Source organism: Schistocerca nitens, chromosome 5 (genome assembly GCF_023898315.1).
Source record: "Schistocerca nitens isolate TAMUIC-IGC-003100 chromosome 5, iqSchNite1.1, whole genome shotgun sequence".
Lineage (NCBI taxonomy): Eukaryota > Metazoa > Arthropoda > Insecta > Orthoptera > Acrididae > Schistocerca > Schistocerca nitens.
In genome coordinates, this window is record NC_064618.1 from 367787850 (window position 1) to 367810877 (window position 23028).

General features: G+C 39.6%; 1 protein-coding gene across 1 annotated transcript in view; it reads right to left on the reverse strand.

Moving 5' to 3' along the window:
* LOC126260459 (multiple PDZ domain protein) overlaps positions 1 to 23028 on the reverse strand; it is a 1565360-nt gene that overhangs the window by 48727 nt on the left and 1493605 nt on the right. The window contains exons 17-20 of the mRNA XM_049957788.1: positions 18410 to 18448; positions 17005 to 17106; positions 1905 to 1976; positions 1478 to 1649 (exon numbers count right to left, since the gene is read on the reverse strand). Coding sequence (XP_049813745.1) covers positions 1478 to 1649; positions 1905 to 1976; positions 17005 to 17106; positions 18410 to 18448 — 385 coding nt within the window. The remainder of the gene's footprint in view (positions 1 to 1477; positions 1650 to 1904; positions 1977 to 17004; positions 17107 to 18409; positions 18449 to 23028) is intronic.

Here is a 23028-nt window from a genome sequence, read left to right on the forward strand (position 1 = left end):
GGTTTTTTGTGCATAAAAACCTGCAATTTTGCTAATTCCTGAAGACATTACACAGAATGCGCACCTCATCAGTGAACATTATTTTCTTGATAAAATTGTTGTCCCCTCTGTTTTGCAAAGACCCAATGAACAAATGCTCAGAGCTTTTTGTGATCATTTGTCTTCAGTTTTTGTGTTAGTTCAATTTAATATGTCCAAAAGTGCAGATCTCTTTCAGAATTTACTTCACATTGGTTCTGGGAATAGCCTGCTGTTGTGAACATCACTAAATAGATTTCACTGGACTTACAGCAACATTATCACTCAGGGTTCACTGTCCCATTATGAAATGTTCCATTTATGTCCAATGCTGCCAGCTTACTAGAACAGAAATAATGGGCATTTCAAAAGTTGCGTTCTTATGGGACACTCTTTATTAAGGTAATTAACAATGACTTCTGCTACAAGATGAACAAAGATTTGTCTCCTTTGACACTGTATTATTTGTTTCTTAGTTTTTCTAAATACATTTCACTTTCCACAGCTCTTAGAGCTTGTTGTCTGTTATGCAGTTCACCAAAAAAATTTCAAAATGGAAAAGTCTGTCTCTTGCTTAATTTCAATTAATAATCTCACATTAAAAATGTCTCAAGACTTAAGTATGACACACATTGAAACAGTCTTCAGCTTTGTTGGATCCATTAAGTCAGAGCAAGAGCTGACAGTTGGTGTATACAAAGCAAGGCAGCAAAATGATTACGTACTTTTTCACTATGCAGGAAGTAGTAACACACATGATTGGAAAATTTCCAACTAGAAGACACTGTAAGATATTGCCAAACCAACCTATTTAGAAAATTGCTCAAAAAGATATTCGGACTTTTCTCAAAATGTAATCTATGCGCGTTCTTCAGCCATGTAAATGTCACTCCTGTAGAGAATATGTAAATAAAAACAGACTAACAACAGCTTGCTCAGACACACATAAGCAATCAGTCTTTTGACATTTCATCAGTGTATAGCAGTAGCAACACTGATAAGTCCCACAACACAAAGAATCCACTACCACATACTTTCTAACGAGTTTCACAGTATAAGTGTAATTAATGTCACATCACTTCTTTCTTCTTTGACAAGTCTTTCTGATAAATAATTTTTTAGAGTGGCTATAAACCTTTTGATGTTCTTTATGCTACAAGTCATTAAATACACAATAATTTTTACCTCCAAATTAAAATTTGTGAATAAGTCACACTACAGTGCCTTTCAACTAAATAACCTTTTTCTCTTTATTTTCAACATGACATATGTGTAGATGAGAATAAATCCCTTGGTACTACAAAATAACTTTGAAAATAAAAATTAAATTTTTTGATAAGTCCTTCAAAATAAACAAGTGATTTTCTGTATGTCAGGACACAGTGTCAAGTTTTAATTTTGCTTTGAGATGTCTGTCACTGTCTTTTTTTTTTTCTTTTTTTTCCCCCAAAAGACATACTTGGCTTCTCCGGCTCCTTTGGTGTTGGAGAAGATGCTTGTTGAACTGGCATACTTTCTCCTGGTGATGGAGTTCCAGTTGCATTCTTCTTTTCCTCCTCCTGCTTGGCTTTGTTTGGGTTGCACACAATCAGTGTGACCACACCCTCTGTCTTTTTCAGAAGTGATGCCGCCTTTGTGGGAAACAAAAGAGTACATGAGATTGGTTTACCTCAACTAAATTTGAAATGGGTGCCAGGCAATAGTGCACACTAACACTGAAAATAAATTAAGCTCATCATGTTATCATTGTATCTTACATTTGCATACAAACATTAGTTTCAGTAATACCAAATAGTAAAGAACAGTATGTACAAAGAATTACATTTCTAAGAACACTGCTTTTACTAAATAATGCAACAAATTGATTCTAAATAAATTGTACTTACTGAATCATAATCAGACCCAAGAAGTGTGTCCTTGTTAACAGCGAGGATCATATCTCCTACAACAAGGCCAGCCTTAAAAAACAGTGAAAGGAAACTCCATTAATACATATACAGAAATCTGGTTTAAATAATACATTTTAATGACGAGTAATATTTAAAAAAAAAAAAAAATCTGAAAGGAAAGGAATTAGAGGCACACAGTGTACAACTAATCTGATGACAACTCATCAAATAGTACAGAGTTCAGAATGTGTGGAAGACTTATTTCAGCTCGGTTTATATGTCTATAATAGCAAGTATCAGTTCTATTGAATAGCCTAGTGATTGTAAGATAAAATTTTCATTATTGGCACATTCATCGAATAAGAAAACCTAAATCTTTGCTTGCTCATGCAATAAAATTACTATCGAATTGATCCAGACTTAGATTTTCAGATTATGTAGCAACTGCCTTCCCCGGTTTCTTTTGTACTTTTCATGAACTTCTTGTCTCATGAATTCCTGAGTGTATCAGTCACACACCTATTTTAATACTCATTTCTGTCACTTCATTCAATTTATTTCAATTATCTTCAGCAAACATTCCACACTTTGGGAAATTAAAATCATCACTGTTCATCCTGTTCTACATGATAATTTTTACGATTTCTCTTGTAAGAGTGTGTAATTGGTTTCTGTTCTGCTGTTGTTCAGCCTGCATCCTGGACATGTTGTCACAGTCCTATCAAAATCAAAATGATAGACTTCATTAAAAGTGACATGCTACATTCTTCTTATTTTCTTGAATTCTATTTGTTGTTTATGGACTTGAAGATAATAATCTATTCTCGTTTTCCACCCTTACTGTTTGCCTCATATTGTCCAACAGGTAACTTTACAGATTTTCAAAATTCAGTTGAGATCTTTGTAACAAAAATTAAATATTTATCTGAATTTTTTAACCCCCGCCCCGAGAACCATGGGCCTTGTCGTTGGTAGGAAGGCTTGCATGCCTCAGCGATACCAATAGCCATACTGTAGGTGCAGCCACAACGGAGGGGATATTTGTTGAGAGGCCAGACAATCCTGTGGTTCCTGAAGACGGGCAGCAGGCTTTTTCAATAGCTGCAGTGGCCACAGTCTGGATGATTGACTGATCTGGCCTTATAACATTAATCAAAACGGCCTTACTGTGCTGGTACTGCAAATGACTGAAAGCAAGGTGGAAACGAAAGCCATAATTTTTCCTGAGACCATGCAGATTTACTATATGGTTAAATGATGATGGCATCCTCTTGGGTAAAATATTCCGGAGGTAAAATAGTCCCCCATTTGGATCTCCAGGCAGGGACTACTCCGGAGAACGTTGTTATCAGGAGAAAGGAAACTGGCATTCTACGGATCGGAGTGTGGAATGTCAGATCACTTAATCAGGCACGTAGATTAGAACACTTATAAGGGGAAATGAACAGGTTAAAGTTAGATATAGTGGGAATTACTGAAGTTCAGTGGCAGGAGGAGCAAGAATAAGGGGTTATGAATACAAAATCAAATACGGGTAACGCTGGAGTAGGTTTAATGAGGAATAAAAAAACAGGAGTACGGATAAGCTACTACAAACAGCATAGTGAATGCATTATTGTAGCCAAGATAGACCTGAACCCCACACCTGCCACAGTTTACATGCCAACTAGCTCCGCAGATGATGAAGAAATTGATGAAATGTATGACGAGATAAAAGAAATTATTCAGGTAGTGAAGGGAGACGAAAATTTAATAGTCATGGGTGACTGGAATTCGACAGTAGGAAAAGGAAGAGAAGGAAACGTAGTAGGTGAATATGGATAGGGGGGGAAGAAATGAAAGAGAAAGTAGCCTTGTAGAATTTTGCATAGAGCATAACTTAATCATAGCTAACACTTGGTTCAAGAATTATAACAGAAGGTTGTATACCTGGAAGAATCCTGGAGATACTAAAAGGTATCAGATAGATTATATAATGGTAAGACAGAGATTTAGGAACCAGGTTTTAAATTGTATGACATTTCCAAGGGCAAATGTTGATTATGACCACAATTTATTGGTTATGAACTGTAGATTAAAACTGGAGATACTGCAAAAAGGTAGGAATTTAAGGAGATGGGACCTGGATAAACTGGATGAACAAGAGGCTGTAGGGAGTTTCAGAGAGAGCATCAGGGAATGACTGACAAGAATAGGGGAAAGAAGTACAGTAGAAAAAGAATGGATAGCTTAGAGAGATGAAACAGTGAAGGCAGCAGAGGATCAAATAGGTAAAAAGATGACGGCTAGTAGAAATACTTGGGTAATAGAAGAGATATTGAATTTAATTTATGAATGGAAAAAATATACACACATCAAAAACACTTTTGCATCACCCCGGTTCCCAGAACTCCTGAAGATACACGTTGACTGTGGATATTGTATCACAGACACAATCACTTTGACTGTTAGAAGATGTCACTAAACCAGCCCAAAGAGGTAAACAACCATGTATGAACAGTGGCTATTAGATGGAGGGGGTCCGACAGCAGATCAGTTCCAGTCATTCCACCAGGCTCCTGTTGTCTGTAGTTCAACCTTGTCTAGACCGTCAACATCGCGGTTCGATCGCATCCACATTGTTACTTTGTGCCAGGAAGTGCTCTCAACAAGGGAAGTGTCCAGGCCTCTCAGAGTGAACCAAAGAGATGCTGTTCAGACATGGAGGAGATAGAGAGAGACAGGAACTGTCGATGACATGCCTCGCTCAGGCCACCCAAGGGCTACTACTGCAGTGGATGGCCATTACCTATGGATTATGGCTCTGAGGAATCCTGAAGCGACAACAACATGTTGAATAATGCTTTATGTTCAGCCACAGGGCATCGTGTTCCGGCTCAAACTGTGCGCAATAGGCTGCATGATGTGTAACTTCACTCCTGACGTCCATGGTGAAGTCCATCTTTGCAACAATGAAACCGTGTAGCATGGTACAGATGGACCCAACAACATGCCAAATGGACCGATCAGGATTGGCATCACGTTCTCTTCACCGATGAGTGTCGCATATGCCTTCAACCAGACATTCGTCGGAGATGTGTTTGGAGGCAATCTGGTCAGGCTGAACGCCTTAGACACACTGTCCTGCGAGTGCAGCAAGTTGGAGATTCCCTGCTGTTTTAGGGTGGCATTAAATGGGGCCAACGTATGCCGCTGGTGGTCATGGAAGGCGCCATAACGATTGTATATGTGAATGCCATCCTCCGACCGATAGTGCAACCATATCAGCAGCATATTGGCGAGTCATTCATCTTCATGGGATGACAATTCTTGCCCCCATCATGCACATCTTGTGAATGACTTCCTTCAGGATAATGACACCGCTCAACTAGAGTGGCCAGCATGTTCTCCAGACATGAACCCTATCGAACATGACTGGGATATACTGAAAAGGGCTGTTTATGGATGACGTGACCTACCAACCACTCTGAGGGATCTACGCCGAATCGCTGCTGACGAGTGGGACAATACGGACCAACAGTGTCTTGATGAACTTGTGGAGAGTATGCTGCGATGAGTACAGGCATGCATCAATGCTAGAGGACGTGCTACTGGGTATCAGAGGTACTGGTGTGTACAGCAATCTGGACCACCAATTCTGAAGATCTCGCTGTATGGTGGTACAAGTTGCAATGTGTGGTTTTCATAAGCAATAACAAGGGCAAAAACAATATTTATGTTGATCTCTATTCCAATTTTATGAACACGTTCCGGAACTCTCGGAACCGAGGTAATGCAAAACTTTTATTGAGGATGATGATGATTGGTTTGTGGGGCACTCAACTGCATGGCTATCAGCACCCATACAAATTCCCAACCTTTGCTCAGCCCAATCTCGCCACATTCATGAACGATGATGAAATGATGAGGACCACGCAAACACCCAATCATTTCGAGATACTGTTATTCATGCGTTAAAAATACAGTAAATGAAGCAGGCAAAAAGGAATACAAACGTCTCAAAAATGAGATCGACAGGAAGTGCAAAATGGCTAAGCAGGGATGGCTAGAGGACAAATGTAAGGATGTAAAGGCTTGTATCACTACGGGTAAGATAGATACTGCCTACACGAAAATTAAAAAGACCTTTGGAGGAAAAAGAGCAACCTGTATCAATACCAAGAGCTTAGATGGAAAACCAGTCCTAAGGAAAGAAGGTGGTGGTGGTGGTTAGTGTTTAACGTCCCGTCGACAACGAGGTCATTAGAGACGGAGCGCAAGCTCGGGTTAGAGAAGGATTAGGAAGGAAATCGGCCGTGCCCTTTCAAAGGAACCATCCCGGCATTTGCCTGAAACGATTTAGGGAAATCACGGAAAACCTAAATCAGGATGGCTGGAGACGGGATTGGACCGTCGTCCTCCCGAATGCGAGTCCAGTGTGCTAACCACTGCACCACCTCGCTCGGTAGGAAAGAAGGGAAAGCAGAAAGGTGGAAGGAGTATATAGAGGGTCTACACAAGGGCGATGTGCTTGAGGACAATATTTTGGAAATGGAAGACGATTTAGTTGAAAATGAAATGCAAGATATGATACTGCATATAGAATTTGACAGAGCCCTGAAAGACCTGAGTCTAAACAAGATCCTGAGAGGAGACAACATTCCTTTAGAACCACTGATAGCCTTGGGAGAGACAGCCATGACAAAACTCTCCCATCTGATGAGCAAGATGTATGAGACAGGTGAAATACCCTTAGACTTCAGGAAGAACATAGTAATCCCAATTCCAAAGAAAGCAGGTGTTGACAGGTGTGAATATCACTGAACTATCAGTTTAATAAGGCATGGCTGCAAAATGCTAACATGAATTCTATACAGACGAATGGAAAAACTGATTGAAGCCGACCTCGGGGAAGATCAGTTTGGATTCCGTAGAAATGTTGGAGCACCTGAGGCAAAATACTGACCCTACGACTTATCTTAGAAAATCAATTAAGGAAAGGCAAACCTACATTTATAGCATTTGTAGACTTAGAGAAAGCTTTTGACAATGTTGACTGGAACGCTCTCTTTCAAATTCTGAAGGTTGCAGGGGTAAAATACAGGGAGTGAAAGGCTATTTACAATTTGAACAGAAACCAAATGGCAGGTATAAGAGTCCAGGGGCATGAAAGGGAAGCAGTGGTTGGGAAGGGAGTGAGACAGGGTTGTAGCCTCTCCCCGATGCTATTCAGTCTGTATATTGAGCAAGCAGTAAAGGAAAAAAAAGAAAAATCTGGAGTAGAGATTAAAATCCCTGGAGATGAAATAAAAACTTTGAGGTTTGCCAATGACATTGTAATTCTGTCATAGACAGCAAAGGACCTGGAAGGGCAGTTGAACGGGATGGTCAATGTCTTGAAAGGAGGATATAAGATGAACATCGACAAAAGCAATACGAGGTTAACGGAATGTAGTTGAATTAAATCAGGTGATGCTGAGGGTATTATTACACTAGGAAATGAGACACTTTAAGTAGTAGATGAGTTTTGCTACTTGGGGAGTAAAATAACTGATGATGGTCGAAGTAGAGAGGATATAAAATGTAAACTGGCTATGGCAAGGAAGGTGTTTCTGAAGAAGAGAAATTTGTTAACACTGAGTATAGATTTAAGTGTCAGGAAGTCTTTTCTGAAAGTATTTATGTGGAGTGAAGCCATGTATGGAAGTGAAACACGTACGATAAATAGTTTAGTTTAGCTTTCGAAATGTGGTGCTACAGAAGAATGTTGATGATTACATGGGTAGATTATGTAACTAATGAGGAGGTATTGAACAGAATTGGGGAGAAGAGGAATTCATGGCACAACTTGACTAGAAGAAGGGATCAGTTGGTAGGACACATTCTGAGGCATCAACGGCTCACCAATTTAGTATTGGAGGGAAGTGTGGAGGGTAAAAATGGTATAGGAAGTCCAAGAGATGAATACACTAAGCAGATTCAGAATGATCTAGGTTGCAGTAGTTACTCAAAGATGAAGAAGCCTACAGAGGTTAGAATAGCTGCATCAAACCAGTCTCTTGACTGAAGACTACAACAACAAACATTTGAATTTTTAAAAGTCAAATAATATATTACCATATTTATTGACACTACTTCAAAATTAAGCAAATGGAGAAATGACAAGTAATAGCCTTGGAGAAGAAATAAAGTGTGGCCCGTCACTGAACTGGGTACTGTAAATCTGATGTTTCATCTACAGCAGTTACAGTTCTCTGTTTAACTACAGATCATGTAGTTTTGGTGCCACATTTACAATTGTTATAGTCCATTTTAATACAGTGTGGACTATTTTTAAGCAGAAGAGAGAGTAAAACTATAATGACATCACATGGTGTCACTATGGAAACTGAGTAGCTGACATAACATTACTGTCAACCGCCATGGCGCCACTACTCAGACTGAGCTTGTCATCCAGAATGCCCTCTAAAGAGACCACACTAGAATCCGGCACTTAAGCTGGCCCAGGACAGGTGTAAGTCAGTTATGATATGACATATGGAGTGTGCAGAAAGTATGCACCCAGTTTGGCTAGGTGACACTATCGTGGACTGTAATTGTCAGAGGAGTAATTCTGATAAGGTACAGACTGGATATTGCTTTAGAATATGGACTTATATTAGTTTGCACTGATTCTGAGGAGAATTCTGTAGGTATCTCTAATTGTAAATAAACCAGGGCAAGTACCCTGCTAGCTCTTAAGTAGTTCACCTTCACACGAGTGGCAACATGGATGAAATCTGTGATGGGTACAAATCGGATCTTGAACATATTCGTAATTAGATGAAAATGTGGATTCTTCAGCCATGCACCATTTGCATAACTACTAACACAAACCACACAGGGTTATCAGGCACTAACAACAGCTACACTACAGGCAGTGTAAGTGTTAGTGAGTGTATGTGGGATGTCTCCCACAACACCAGTGTTTGCCACTTTTCCATCGATTAACTAAGAACACCCCCCCATGAACCATGGACCTTGCCGTTGGTGGGGAGGCTTGCGTGCCTCAGCGATACAGATGGCCGTACCGTAGGTGCAACCACAACGGAGGGGTATCTGTTGAGAGGCCAGACAAACATGTGGTTCCTGAAGAGGGGCAGCAGCCTTTTCAGTAGTTGCAGGGGCAACAGTCTGGATGATTGACTGATCTGGCCTTGTAACATTAACCACAATGGCCTTGCTGTGCTGGTACTGCGAACGGCTGAAAGCAAGGGGAAACTACCGCCGTAATTTTTCCCGAGGACATTATGATTAAATGTAGAAATGTTGGAACACGTGAGGCAATACTAACCTTACGACTTATCTTAGAAGAAAGATTAAGAGAAGGCAAACCTACGTTTCTAGCATTTGTAGACTTAGAGAAAGCTTTTGAAAATGTTAACTGGAATACTCTCTTTCAAATTCTGAAGGAGGCAGGGGTAAAATACAGGGAGCGAAAGGCTATTTACAATTTGTACAGAAACCAGATGGCAGTTATAAGAGTCGAGGGGCATAACAGGGAAGCAGTGGTTGGGAAAGGAGTGAGACAGGGTTGTAGCCTCTCCCCAATGTTATTCAATCTGTATATTGAGCAAGCAGTAAAGGAAACAAAAGAAAAATTCGGAGTAGGTATTAAAATTCATGGAAAAGAAGTAAAAACTTTTGAGGTTCGCCAATGACATTGTAATTCTGTCAGAGACAGCAAAGGACTTGGAAGAGCAGTTGAACGGAATGGACAGTGTCTTGAAAGGAGGATATAAGATGAACATCAACAAAAGCAAAACGAGGATACTGAAATGTAGTCAAATTAAATCGGGTGATGCTGAGGGAATTAGATTAGGAAATGAGACACTTAAAGTAGTAAAGGAGTTTTGCTATTTAGGGAGTAAAATAACTGATGATGGTCGAAGTAGAGAGGATATAAAATGTAGACTGGCAATGGCAAGGAAATTGTTTCTGAAGAAGAGAAATTTGTTAACATCGAGTATAGATTTAAGTGTCAGGAAGTCATTTCTGAAAGTATTTGCATGGAGTGTAGCCATGTATGGAAGTGAAACATGGACGATAACTAGTTTGGACAAGAATAGAATAGAAGCTTTCGAAATGTGGTGCTACAGAAGAATGCTGAAGATTAGATGGGTAGATCACAACAAATGAGGAGGTATTGAATAGGATTGGGGAGAAGAGAAGTTTGTGGCACAACTTGACTAGAAGAAGGGATTGGTTGGTAGGACATGTTTTGAGGCATCAAGGGATCACAAATTTAGCATTGGAGGGCAGCGTGGAGGGTAAAAATCGTAGAGGGAGACCAAGAGTTGAATACATTAAGCAGATTCATAAGGTTGTAGGTTGCAGTAGGTACTGGGAGATGAAGAAGCTTGCACAGGATAGAGTAGCATGGAGAGCTGCATCAAACCAGTCTCAGGACTGAAGACCACAACAACAACAACAACTAAGAACATGAAGGGTTGGTGCTCACCACCAACAACTGCAGTTACACTTTTCAGCTTATCAAATTTCTGATACAGAATGACAAATTGCCATGTTTTTATCTGGGAATATTGAACTGTAGCACACAATACAGATCCTACAGCTGTTAACAAGTCTGGCGGAACCTGAGTTACCTAGAATGCAGTGGCGACTTGTGCTCCCTTTTGTTGGTGGGGCCCACACAAAAAGTTAGAAAACTCTGCAACAGAACTGTTGTGAAGGGCTCATGATATAAATTTCATTTATGTCATAATGCTTAAATGTATTCTAAATATGCTGTTATAACCGAAGAAATAGTGTAGCTAATTATAAAATATATGCAGATGTGAACTCAATTTTTTTATTTTTTATTTATTTACTTGTGTGTGTGTGTGTGTGTGTGTGTGTGTGTGTGTGTGTGTAAAATTGCAGTTGGTCTGGTCCACCAGCTTCATTGGTTTTCCATGTACTTTTGTAGGTGTGTGAGACATTTTATTGAATAACTTTACGGGTTTGGAACTGTTTGGGTTCAAACCGAAGTTTGCCTGCTCTCCTTTTGTTGATATTCATATGTATTCTAGGTATGTTTCTGTAGTGTAACTTTGGGAGGAAGCATGTAACTTCTTCCCCATTGGGAATGCACCAGAGAGCAAACATAGGAAACCTCCTGGCTTTTGGCTTATGGCAAAAACTCTTGAAAAAACCTTGGTTACTAGTGGTTTCAAATGTATTTTACCTAACTAGCATGTTAACTAATGGGGTATCTATGCTGGCAGGTTACTTATACAGCTGTTGTGCATGCCTATGCTTCTGACTGGCAAACATGTCAATTATTCTGTTGTAGAAGTTTGGAATTTCACTGATTTCTTCTTTACAAATGGAACAAACCGCCAATGAGTTCAGACTTTCTTGACCCATACTGTTCATGAGGAAGGTTTTCATTCTTTTTAAAGTGCTGAAACTGCACTATATTTCTGGTGTTGAAACAAGTAGTTAGTGCAATTTGCAATGTTTTGTGCACTTCAGTGAACGATTCTCCAAAGGAATGTTCCACAAGAAAAGTAAACAGCTCACAAACCAATGTAATGCATTTAAACCTATCACTATGATGAATCACTGTCAATTCATTTTTCAATTTATAATGGAAAATACAGAGACTGTATCTTATTGAAAAAGTATTGACTAAAGTGGCATGGAAATGTTCTTTGAAAGAAGCAAACTTTTTTAGATCAATAATTTCGAAGATACTGAATACATGAGAGTTTCCTTCCTTCCTTTCAGTTGGTTACTCACAATGTCACACATTTCTTTGTTATCTGTTATAAGATTAGGTTGAGTGCTATATTTGGAATGTTTTCTTGAAGGAGCAAAACATTCATCTTCAGAAACTCGACACCTTCAAATGTTCTCTCATATTTCAGAAACAGATGACTCAAAATGACATAATGTATTGAATATAGTAACTTCAATTGCACTCTGCATCTGAACTGTGTTATACAAAATATCAACATGTTTCATAATCTCACAGAAAAAATTTTTTAGAAGGAAGTCTGGATTGTGAAGTAAATCTCTCAAATCAAATGCTTCTCTTATTGTAATATCATCCCAAGAATCTTCTTCCTCAATCTCATCAAAACATTCCAATAAGCGTAATTTGTTTTCTTGAACATCAGTTACTACACAATGCTGGAAGGTGCATCTAGTTAAAGAGACTGAATAAATTCTCTTGTTGCAGTGTCTGCAAAAAAATCACTTTCTTGGGTGATGAACAGAAAAATATTGTAAATCCAGAAATATTTGTGAAATATTGTAAATCCAGAAATATTTGTGAAGTACAACCTAACAGACTTTATGGTTTTACTACAAGCATTCTGAATAACCAAATTCATTTGGTGTGCATAACAGTGGACATACTTGGCATATGGGAAAGTACTCTGCATCACAGTCTGTACACCATGACTGCTGCTCATTATTGGGGCACCATCGTATGTCTGAGTAACGAGGTTTTCTTGAACACTGAAACGTTACAGACTTCTTTTTAGAACCTAAATGCTGTCCCATCATTAACATTTTCGAAGGAAAGTAATCTTTCAACAGCTTCCTTCCCCTTAATATTCTGCACTATAATGACAAATTGACTTCTCCACATAATAGCTGTTGTTTCGTCTGCCTTCACATAAACTAAAACAGCAGCATCGATGTCTTTAATCAGTTCTTCAATGTAAACTTGATACATACAAGCTAGAAGTTAATTTTGTAACATGTTTGACATATATTTACATACGGAAGTACTAGAACTATGTAACTGATAATCTAACATGCTGTCAAGATTTTGTAGAACAGATAACAAATTTAAGAAACTGTCACATTTGTCTGACTCCCATTTTTCATTGTGAGCCCTTACTGCTAACTCATGAGTTCCACAAAACATTAAGCACTCAACTGTTTAATATGTGTGTATTCTTCGTCAATAATTCATTACGTTTCTGAATTGACATTTTAAACACCGAATCAATCTGAGCAGCAATGTTAATTGTGCCAAATATTTTGTATTTACAAACATTTTCTAAATGTAACCAACTTTCTTCATGTTCCTTAATTTGTTCACTTAAATGCTTTAGATCCTTACAGCCAACCATTGTCCACAATCCTTCACCATCAAATAATGCACACCAGAAACAAAATAATCTTCACTCACCGCTAACCAAGACTTTTTACAGAACCACGTGTTGCAGAAAGTTCTCTTCTTCTTTCCATCAATTTGAGACATCAAGAAACCTTTTGGTTGATGTGCCCTAACCACCTCATTTCCATCTTTTCTTCAACACTTAATAAAAGGAAGGGCATTTAAGCAAACTATGTACTTTATTCATTTTAAAATCACTGTATGAATACTCGAGGTTCAACCACACAGTTACAGAATACGGAACACTACTGAGACCTGGCCGGCCTCATTCACTGCAGAGGGGAGAGGGGGGAGAGGGGGGGGGGGGTGCAGGAAGAGACATGACAGCAATTACAATTAAGTGCTGTGAGCCCATGGTGGCTAGCCCTAAAAATTGTTATGACATGGGGTCCGGTGGGAAAGGGGAGAAGAGTGGGGACGCAGCAGGGACAGCAGGGTTTGCCCAGATATTGGGAAAGAGGGGTACGAGTGCAGTGGTCCATCTAATGGGTCCACTCAAACTGGCCTTAAGCTGCATTAGGGCAAGGGCGAACATGGAGAAAAGGAAACAGCTTGGTCACATCACTGTCTCTGCAGTTTTAGGAGCCAGAGGTGTGGCGGGAGTAAGGGCCGTCTCCTACTGGCCCCACAGCATGGTCAGAGTGCAGGGAAAGAGGGGAACAAGAGTAGTGGCCCATCCATTGAGGACCATGCTTGCTGGCCCACAGCGAGGGGCAAGGAGGAGAAAGGGAAATCACTTGGTTGTGTCACTTTGACTGTAGGCCAGGAGAGTGGAGGGAATAAGGGGCTACAGGCCACCTGCCACAGGCCCTTGGTTTTGGATGAATGGAATGGGGAAAGAAAAACTGGTTTGTCACTGCAGAATAATACAATTTGTGTATGTCTGCAACAGAGAGAACTAGGCCTCATTACACTGAGTTTCTGTCAGTCTTACTACACCACACCTGTATCAACTGTTTTATATCAAACTGAAAGGAATATATCACAAAAGTTTTGGTGGAGCCCTTTGGAACGAGCCACTCTTGCTAGAACGTGTTCTCCAAGGGAGGAACATTTTTCGATGAAGAGACATATTATTGCAGCCAGGTCAGAATTTTGGCAGCAGAAAATGGGCACCAAACAATCTTATGAGGATTGGGCCAACAACCTGCATGAATCAAATAGAAATTGTATTTTAAACGTTTGTGCCTGCATAATTATGCAGTCTACAGTTAATGATGTTGCAGGGAATCTTACACCTGACTCTGAAGTGAGGAACCACACATTGTGGGAAATCAGATCCATTTCTTACAGAAGTAATGTGAATAGCTCAATCATATGAAATTGCCCATGCAGCTAGTAGAAGAAGATGTCGCAGCAGTTAGCTCTGATAGTGGCCAAGCCGGATGTCGTGCCACCTCTGGTGGGGTCCCCCCTTACCCCACAAGCTCCACGGCCCAGCCAACATTACTAACAACCACACCAAAGGCTATGCGCCATGATTGCCGTAGTGCCCTGATCTGATTGTAAACATTGTTTTCTATGTTACATGCACAGCATGTGTCCCCAGCCATGCACAGCCTGCCACAAGTGAAGCAAAATGGGACATTCACAAGATACATGTTGTAGCAGTCACGAGGCAAGTACATCTCAATGTATGGAAGTGTACCAAATGAATGGTATGTCTAGAAGTGCAGACTTCTCAGGACACAGTCCAGCAAATGCACTTAAATGCGTTCACTGGAAACACTTGGTGAGGTTACTCTCAGAAACCGGTGCTTGTCTGTCCTTGCTAAGACAATCTATTTACTTAAGATCAGGGTCACCATATTTTCAGGTAGGCTAGATAAATCTTTGAGTCTGCGGATGTAATCAGTGTGCTCTTACTAGGAAAACTTCCAGTTTTACTTACTTACAACCAAGGCAAACACCAGTAAATCTCCTTGTGGTATCTGACCTCAAAGTAGACATTGTTTCAGAGACAGTTTTATTTATTTTTTTTTTTTTTTTTTTTACAAAACCCATGAAACAGCAAAAGGATTGAAGTGTATCCTGCACAACTGTTCTCACATGTAACTGTATTTGGTTTTCAAAGCTTTGGCCAAAAGACTTGCATCAATGAAGAACTGTGGTGCAGTAAGGAAATGGTGTCTAACATGACACCCAACGCCGTCTGTGATATTCTAGCAATTTGCGGGATCATTCTGACTGAAGGCTGGAACCCAGTGGAGCCACTTCACAGCCGCCCATCACTGCGCCCTCTTGAATATGTTGCTTCCGTTGGTAGCATGCTGTGTCTCCAAGACTTCTCTCTTCCACGTGGAAACCTAACTGGGATCTACGAGATGATTCCACCTGCCACAACTACACAATGTATCCTCACAAGTCCATGATATATCCCGTAGTCTCTGCCTACAGACTTGGGCAGTGCCATTGAAATAAACTATACCACCATCGTCCTGGCCAGCAATTACCTGTTTCTCGACCCCCAGCGGAACTGCTGGCCCTTTGGTCACTTGTGCAACTTTCATTGAGCCTCGCACTGCCCAGGACTTCTGGAGTGACCACCACTGACATCAATCTGCTGCCTTTTCCGGTCACAACCTCTACATTTTTCTCCCTTGGCAGTCGCTGCTGAAGAGGGGTGGTGGTACTACACAATATTACTATGGAAACTAGTAGCTGGTGCAACATTACTGCCAACCTCCATGGTGCCACTACACAGATGATACTTCTCATCAGGGGCACCATCTGATGAGAACACGCCAGAAGCCAGTACATTAACCAGCTCAGGGCACACAGTTTTGAATGACAGTTTGAAGGTAATATTTCAAATTTTTTGTGTTGTCATTTATGCTGCTCTAGTAGAGCATTTTCTGTAAATATTTCATTGTGTTGGAATTTGGGAAGAGCAAACGATGGACATGGTTCAGAAATCTTGTGCACTCAGGGAATATGCACAGAAGAAAGGAAGGGTAGGGAGTCAGTTTTCAGCACTTCATACTTTTATTTATGTAGTTCACTTTGTCTTTTTCCTCATTACTTATTTCAAATGTCTGTAGATTTAGAAGTTTTAACGTCTGGTTCATTTCTGTCTTCTACAAACAAGTCTTGTTAATTTATAATCTTTTACAAAGACTTTTGACATTATTCTTCTGATTAAATGGATGAGGAAATAAATATTTATATTCTTCACAAAACATTTTTCTCCTAGGAACCAACACAGAAACATTACCAATAAAGACATTCACCACTGTCTGATGTTTATATTTAGCAGAAAGAGTTTTCACTAATGGAATCTGTAAACTTACAAGGAGACACAATGGTGAGTCTGTACTTATCTTCAGGAAGTGAACTTTCAGCACCACTAGTAGACACATTAAAATCAGATTAAAAACAATCTCTAGCTTTTCGTACTGTTAGCCTCCTTAGAGAGGAGGGTTGGGAAGGAGGGGCCACTCAAACAGGCTCCAGAATTAAAAGAACCCACCCTTAAAATCTTCACACTGTGTCCCTCTCATTCTTCTTTCTTCCCCCCTCACCATGCCCAATGAGGAAGTAACTAACAGTTCCAAAAGCTATGGAATTTTTTTTTATCTGTTATCAAGTATATCAGTCGGCAGCAAGCGAATTTTACCTCCTGAATGTAGGCACTGGCCATTCATCCTGTCTCCTTGTAATTTTACATGTTATATTATCATACAATACAGCTTTTGTTAGTTAACATTAGTCAACAGAAGTAATAGCATTTTCTGCTCTCCTAATTACCTTCCATTTCTGTTTTGTGAATATAGTATGTACTGACTGACTGAAATGTGAAGCTGCTTACTATATACAATAGTTAAAAAGAATGTCATAAATTGTGCTCAAAATACTGTACCACCTTACGCAGTGCATATTTATAGAGTAATAAACACAGTTCTTATGGTGATCTATATTATGTACTTGCAATGCCATTTTTACCTGCTCAGCAGCACTGCCTTCCTGGATATCAGAGATGAAAATACCCTGCCCAACTTCTGCATGCTTGCCTTCAATTATCATGATGCCCAAGCCCTGAGATCCCTATGAACAGCAAAGACAATATATAAGAAACTGCAAAAAAAAAACACTTCTGTCTTGAGGAAGTATAAAGTATGTATACTTTGTTCAACATTCTATGAATAAACTTTAGTTGTGAAACATGTAGGTTTCATTGGCATTGTGTCAAAGATGAGTTCATGTAATGACACAAAATATAAATTTACACACATGTTCTGTATTTATCTCTTAGCGGCAAAGAAACAGCAATAAATAATGAAAATGCAATACACCAAATCAAATAGCAAAATGAATAAAAATGCTGCAAAAGGTACACACATAAAACAAAATTCCAAAAGTAATTAAGACCTGCAAGTGACAAAATATCTGAAATATCTCCAAGATAGGAAAAATGCTATTAAACCAGTCTAAATTTGTTTTACAAATAATATTTTAGTTTCCTAAAACCTTCTTCCATTAAGAAGCTAAATAATTTGTGTGTTTGTGTGACGCAGGATCATCAGCTGTGACAAAAACCTGTAATATTCAGTGTGATTTATTGTTTGTTATCTAGGGCATAAAGAAATATTAACTGAAAATTCCCAAGGTATCACTAGAAAAAGGTGTTTTTGTGGTCAGAAATACAAACAAGCAGAATATTATAGAAATGGTACCACCAACCCTTCTGCACGAAGTTGAAAGGTGTAATTGCGCTGAGCATGAATGTCACACAAATGATAACAACACACATGCACAGAAAAAAGAAAGCTGCTTCAAACACAATTCTTGAGATTCTTCTGCAAGCAACAGAAAAAACTGTATACAGAGCGAGTTAAAGCTGAGAGTTTAATCGCATATTTTGTGTAAGTATGTACTGGTCTGTATAAATTTCAAGTTTGTTTCTGTATATAAATGTGTTTGTGAATGTGATAATAAGAGGTGAAGCTGAAACTATAATTTTCAGGCCATACCGAAGGATGGGGAAACACTCACGAAGCAATTTCAGAATAAACTTCTCACAGAGGATTCAGTTACACCATTCTTAAGCACAGTACTTAAACATTTCAGTCCAGCCTTGCAAACTGTTTACACTCAACTTCTATTTAACACACGTCTCCAAGGAAAAATGTACAATGTTTGATACGCAGCACCCGACCACCCCCCACTTACTGCATATAACACACAATCTTCATAGCATGCAAAAATAGTATTGTTCTGAGACAGTTTATGAAGAAATAACTGAATGCTGAAAAGAAACTGATGGACAAAGGAGTCAGGTAACACACATGAACACACATAGAGGACAGACAATGTTCATTCAGGTAAATGGCATGCAAATACTGCATACCTGCTGTGTAGGACTTGGAACAGCTTCCACGTAACTCGTCTGTGGAACACACAGATAACAAGTGGGTACAAGACACATGTTAAACACAACACCAGCATAAAAAAGAAGTCATGTTTATTGTTAAAAAACAATTTTCTGTAACTGAGAATACATGAGCAACACACTAAACATTCCACAAACACTTAGTTTATAAACAGATTATGTTTAATGGCAAAATATTACTTCAGTGAAATGTAAGCAGGTATTACTCTGACTATGCAAAATAACAATAAAAACACAATACTATATTGTATCATCCAGTGAACTCAAGGCTTACTATTTACAAACAACCACTGTAAGTTGTTTCTTTGTTTGATATGGCTGAAGAGACAATGTGGTGCACAGGGTGATCCTGAATTCCACTGACCAAATACTGGATGTTCATCGTGGATTTTTTTCTTAGCATTTTCTTATAAGGGACCCACAGTCTCCAGGGGTTTGTTACAGAGTAATTCCATTTAGATGGATTTCCTACTCCCATTTATCTTGGGGCATTCGTGAATGACTGACACTACAATTTTTGTGTTCATGGGAACCATCTACTGAAGAAACAAATACATGTTATTCCCCAAAATTGTCTATGCACTTTTGCCATCATTCTGGCAGCTTCTGCCTTTGCACAGCAAGCATTTCTTTGGGCTATCCGAGCATAACTGGTGAAAAACTACTTCATCAATTGTGGTGAATTTCTTACCTGCATGATCACTTTCATTGCATCAAATAGGATACTGTTGCTAGAAGCCAGATCTGCCAAATGAGGGAGATGTGGCAGCGTGGTAAACTCTAGTTCAGGAGTGTTGGCAATTGTGTGATGACTGGCATGTGGTCAGGCATTGTTGTGTTGGAGCAAAATGCCACAGCCCCATCTTCCATGGTGATGTTGTTGAATTCTTCCACAGACTTGGTGCAGAGAACTACAGAACCAATCACTGCTCCAAGTCACACTGGGAGGGAGCCAATCCACTGGCAGCAGCCCTCCCTGATCCCAGAACACAGTCACCATGTGTTTCTGCATCAACAGTCCCAGCCATGATTTCTTGAAATGAGGACTCCCAGTAGGCTTACACTCCATTGACTGGCAATTCTTTTCTGGAGTGTCGTGGAAGACCCATGAGCGCCAATGACGATGAGATGCTCAAAGAACACCACTCCATCTGCACCATACACTGAATCAACTGTTGGATATCTTTACACACTTCTCTTTCGGTGCAGTGGTGAGGGAATGAAGTACCCACTGTGCACAAATCATCTTCATCTTCAAATCCTCATGAATGATGGTGTGACACGTTCCTCTTGATAGACCTGTTGTCTTCTCTAGTTCATCAAACATGATTCGCCTGTGTCCCATTATCAAGTCATTGACACACTGGGTATTGTTTGCCTCATGAATGACAGTGTGACACGTTCCTCTTGATAGACCTGTTGTCTTCTCTAGTTCATCAAACATGATTCGCCTGTGACCCATTATCAAGTCATGGACACGCTGGGTATTGTTTGGCTTGCGTGCAGTTGCTAGACGCCCAGTGCTTTTGTATCTCTCAACACAGTCCCTGCTGTCTCTGATACCCAAGGAAACATGGATTTGCGACTTGTTGTTTCCCCCACATTTGCTTACAAACCTCTTGTGGATGTTCGAAGCGGTCACTCCTTCCCTCCATAGAGACCACACAATCCACTGTTAACCATGCTTGTCTGCTAACATGTTGTCTTATCATTGTCCACCAGTGAACTCACAGACAGGAACAAATGCTGCTGCAATGTGCAACCTATGTCTGCAGGAGTTATAGGAGAAGGGCTAATCAGTACTGAACGAACTAAATATCTGCACAACAGTGCAAATGTGTACATTATGCACTACATCTTGTTTTCAATCAGACTTGTACCAATCACTCATGGCAATATGGATAGGTTTATTAGGTTGTTGTAATAGTCTGAATTTAGTGTTGTATATTTTGGTGATTGAATATTATAAGCTTTTTCATTATTGTGAAGGTAATTTTGCAGAAGGAAAGGTAACTGGGGTGAAAAATGAAATAAATCAAAATTACATTATTACTCTGTAATGAGTGATGAGACCATAGGTCCCTCTCACAATTTTATCTAAAAAATATCCTCAAACAACCTCTTACATTTTGCTGACAGAGTTTGGACTCATCCTGTGTGGTACAATTAAGAGTTCAATCCAAAAATCATACATGACAAGTCTATCTTTAAACTTTACCGTGACAATGAATCTGGGAAACGGTGGTGGTTGTACACAGAACAAGCAAAGTGAGAAATTGAGTCTATCCAAAATATGGATTTTACTACTGGGAAATCCAAGTAGGTGGCCTACAATCAGCATTGATGGAATTTCTGAGAAAATTGTGGTGTTCCAGCCACTCAAATTTGTCCAGTGCAAAACAGGGTTTAGAAATCTGCAATAATGGCCACTCTGAAGAAATATTTTCATGGGCTATGTTTAAATTTTATGTACTGTTTTGCATAAAAAACAATTTCTGTCTACTAGTTAGCATCGCTGACTCTGGATTACAGGCCCCCTGGTTTGATTTTAAACTCAGTTGAAGATTTTCTTCAATGCAGGGCCTGGGTATTTGCATTGTACACTATGTGATCAAAAGTATCTGGACACTTGGCTGAAAATGACTTATAAGTTCATGGTGCCCCCCATCGGTAATGCTGGAATAGAATGCTGCACTGAGGAGAGGTATCGATGTCGGTCGTTGAGGCCTGGCATGAAGTTGTCATTCCAAAACATCCCAAGGGTGTTCTACAATATTTAGGTTAGGACTCTGTGCAGGCCTGTCCGTCACAGAGATGTTATTGTCATAAAATCACTCCGCCACAGGCTGTGCATTACCACTCTTACCACTCCACAGTAGGCTGTGCATTATGAACAGGTGCTCGATTGTGTTGAAAGATGCAATCGCAATCCCCGAATTGCTCTTCTACAGTGGGAAGCAAGAAGGTGCTTATAACATCAATGTAGGCCTGTGCTTTGATAGTGCCATGCAAAAGAACAAGGGGTGCAAGCCCCCTCCATGAAAAACATGACCACACCATAACACCACCACCTCCGAATTTTACTGTCGGCACTACACACACTGGCAAATGACGCTCACAGGGCATTCATTCAATCATCCAATGTTTACGCTACTTACACCAAACAAGGTGTTGTTTGGCATTTACCGGCGTGATGTGCGACTTATGAGCAGCCGCTTAACCATGAAATCCAAGTTTTCTCACCTCTCGGCTAACTGTCATAGTACTTGCAGTGGATCCTAACATAGTTTGAAATTCCTGTGTGATGGTCTGGATACATGTCTGCCTATCACACACTACAACCCTCTTCAACTGTAGGTGGTCTCTGTCAGTCAACAGACGAGGTTGATCTGTTCGCTTTTGTGCTGTACATGTCTCTTCACATTTCTACTTCACTATCACATCGGAAACAGTGGACCTGGGGATGGTTAGGGGTATGTAAATCTCGCGTACAGACATATGACACATGTGACACCCAATCACCTGACCACGTTCAAAATCCATGAGTTCCACAGAGCACCCCATTCTGCTCTCTCACATAATCATTAGACTACTGAGCTCGCTGATGTGGAGTACCTGGCAGCAGATGATAACACAATTCTCCTAACGTGAAAAACATATTTTCTTGGGGGTGTCCAGATACTTTTGATCACATAGTGTACATTGTGCATCAAATAGAAAGACTTGCAGTAGGCAGTCAAACAACGCCAAATGGGGTATCCTGGCCAATAATGCCATACAATCATTTCATTTACACAATTTCTTTTGAGATTCATATGTTCAATTCACAAAACTTTCTAAAAAAGGATACATGAATGGATGACATCAAGTACATTTCTATCCATTTTATTTCATTATATTATATATTTTCTACAATAACAAATAATGGGATAAAATTCTGCTATAGGATTAATTTTTGACGGTTGGGAGCACTTTACAATAATGCTTCCAGAGTCACTGCGCACATGAAATTTTTTAGTGGTTTATCTTGCCTCTTCTAAGGAGTTAAAACATCACTGTTAAATTCCCTTATTTCAGCTTTTTATGTTTACAGAGCTCCATACGTACTTAGTTCTATATTCTATAAAACCACAATTGCCAAAAACTATATTTTTATTGGTGTTTATGTTAAGTGTGCCTTGGCAAATTCAACAGAAATGTAGCCTTCAATACAATTATAGATATATTTCTTTTTCTCTGGTCTTTAGTCATTACGTTCTGAGACAATCTAACTATGATAAGTGACATGTTGTTCTCCACAGTGCAATTCAGACTGAGGTAAGAACATGCTCTCACTTGGAGCACTTTTGACTACAATGTTTGTACATGGTCTGTTAGCAGGAAAGAGTCAGTGTTCAGAACATAAAGCAGACAATTCAATTACAGTTGTGACCCAAATAGAATTTTACTATCTGACATGGGTACCCAGCCCCTTATTCAATATAACTACGTACAGCAAAAGTATTTTTTATTTGGTAGTATCTATGTACAACAGTACAAAACTCATGAAGAAGTGTTGGAACATAGTCTTGCTATAT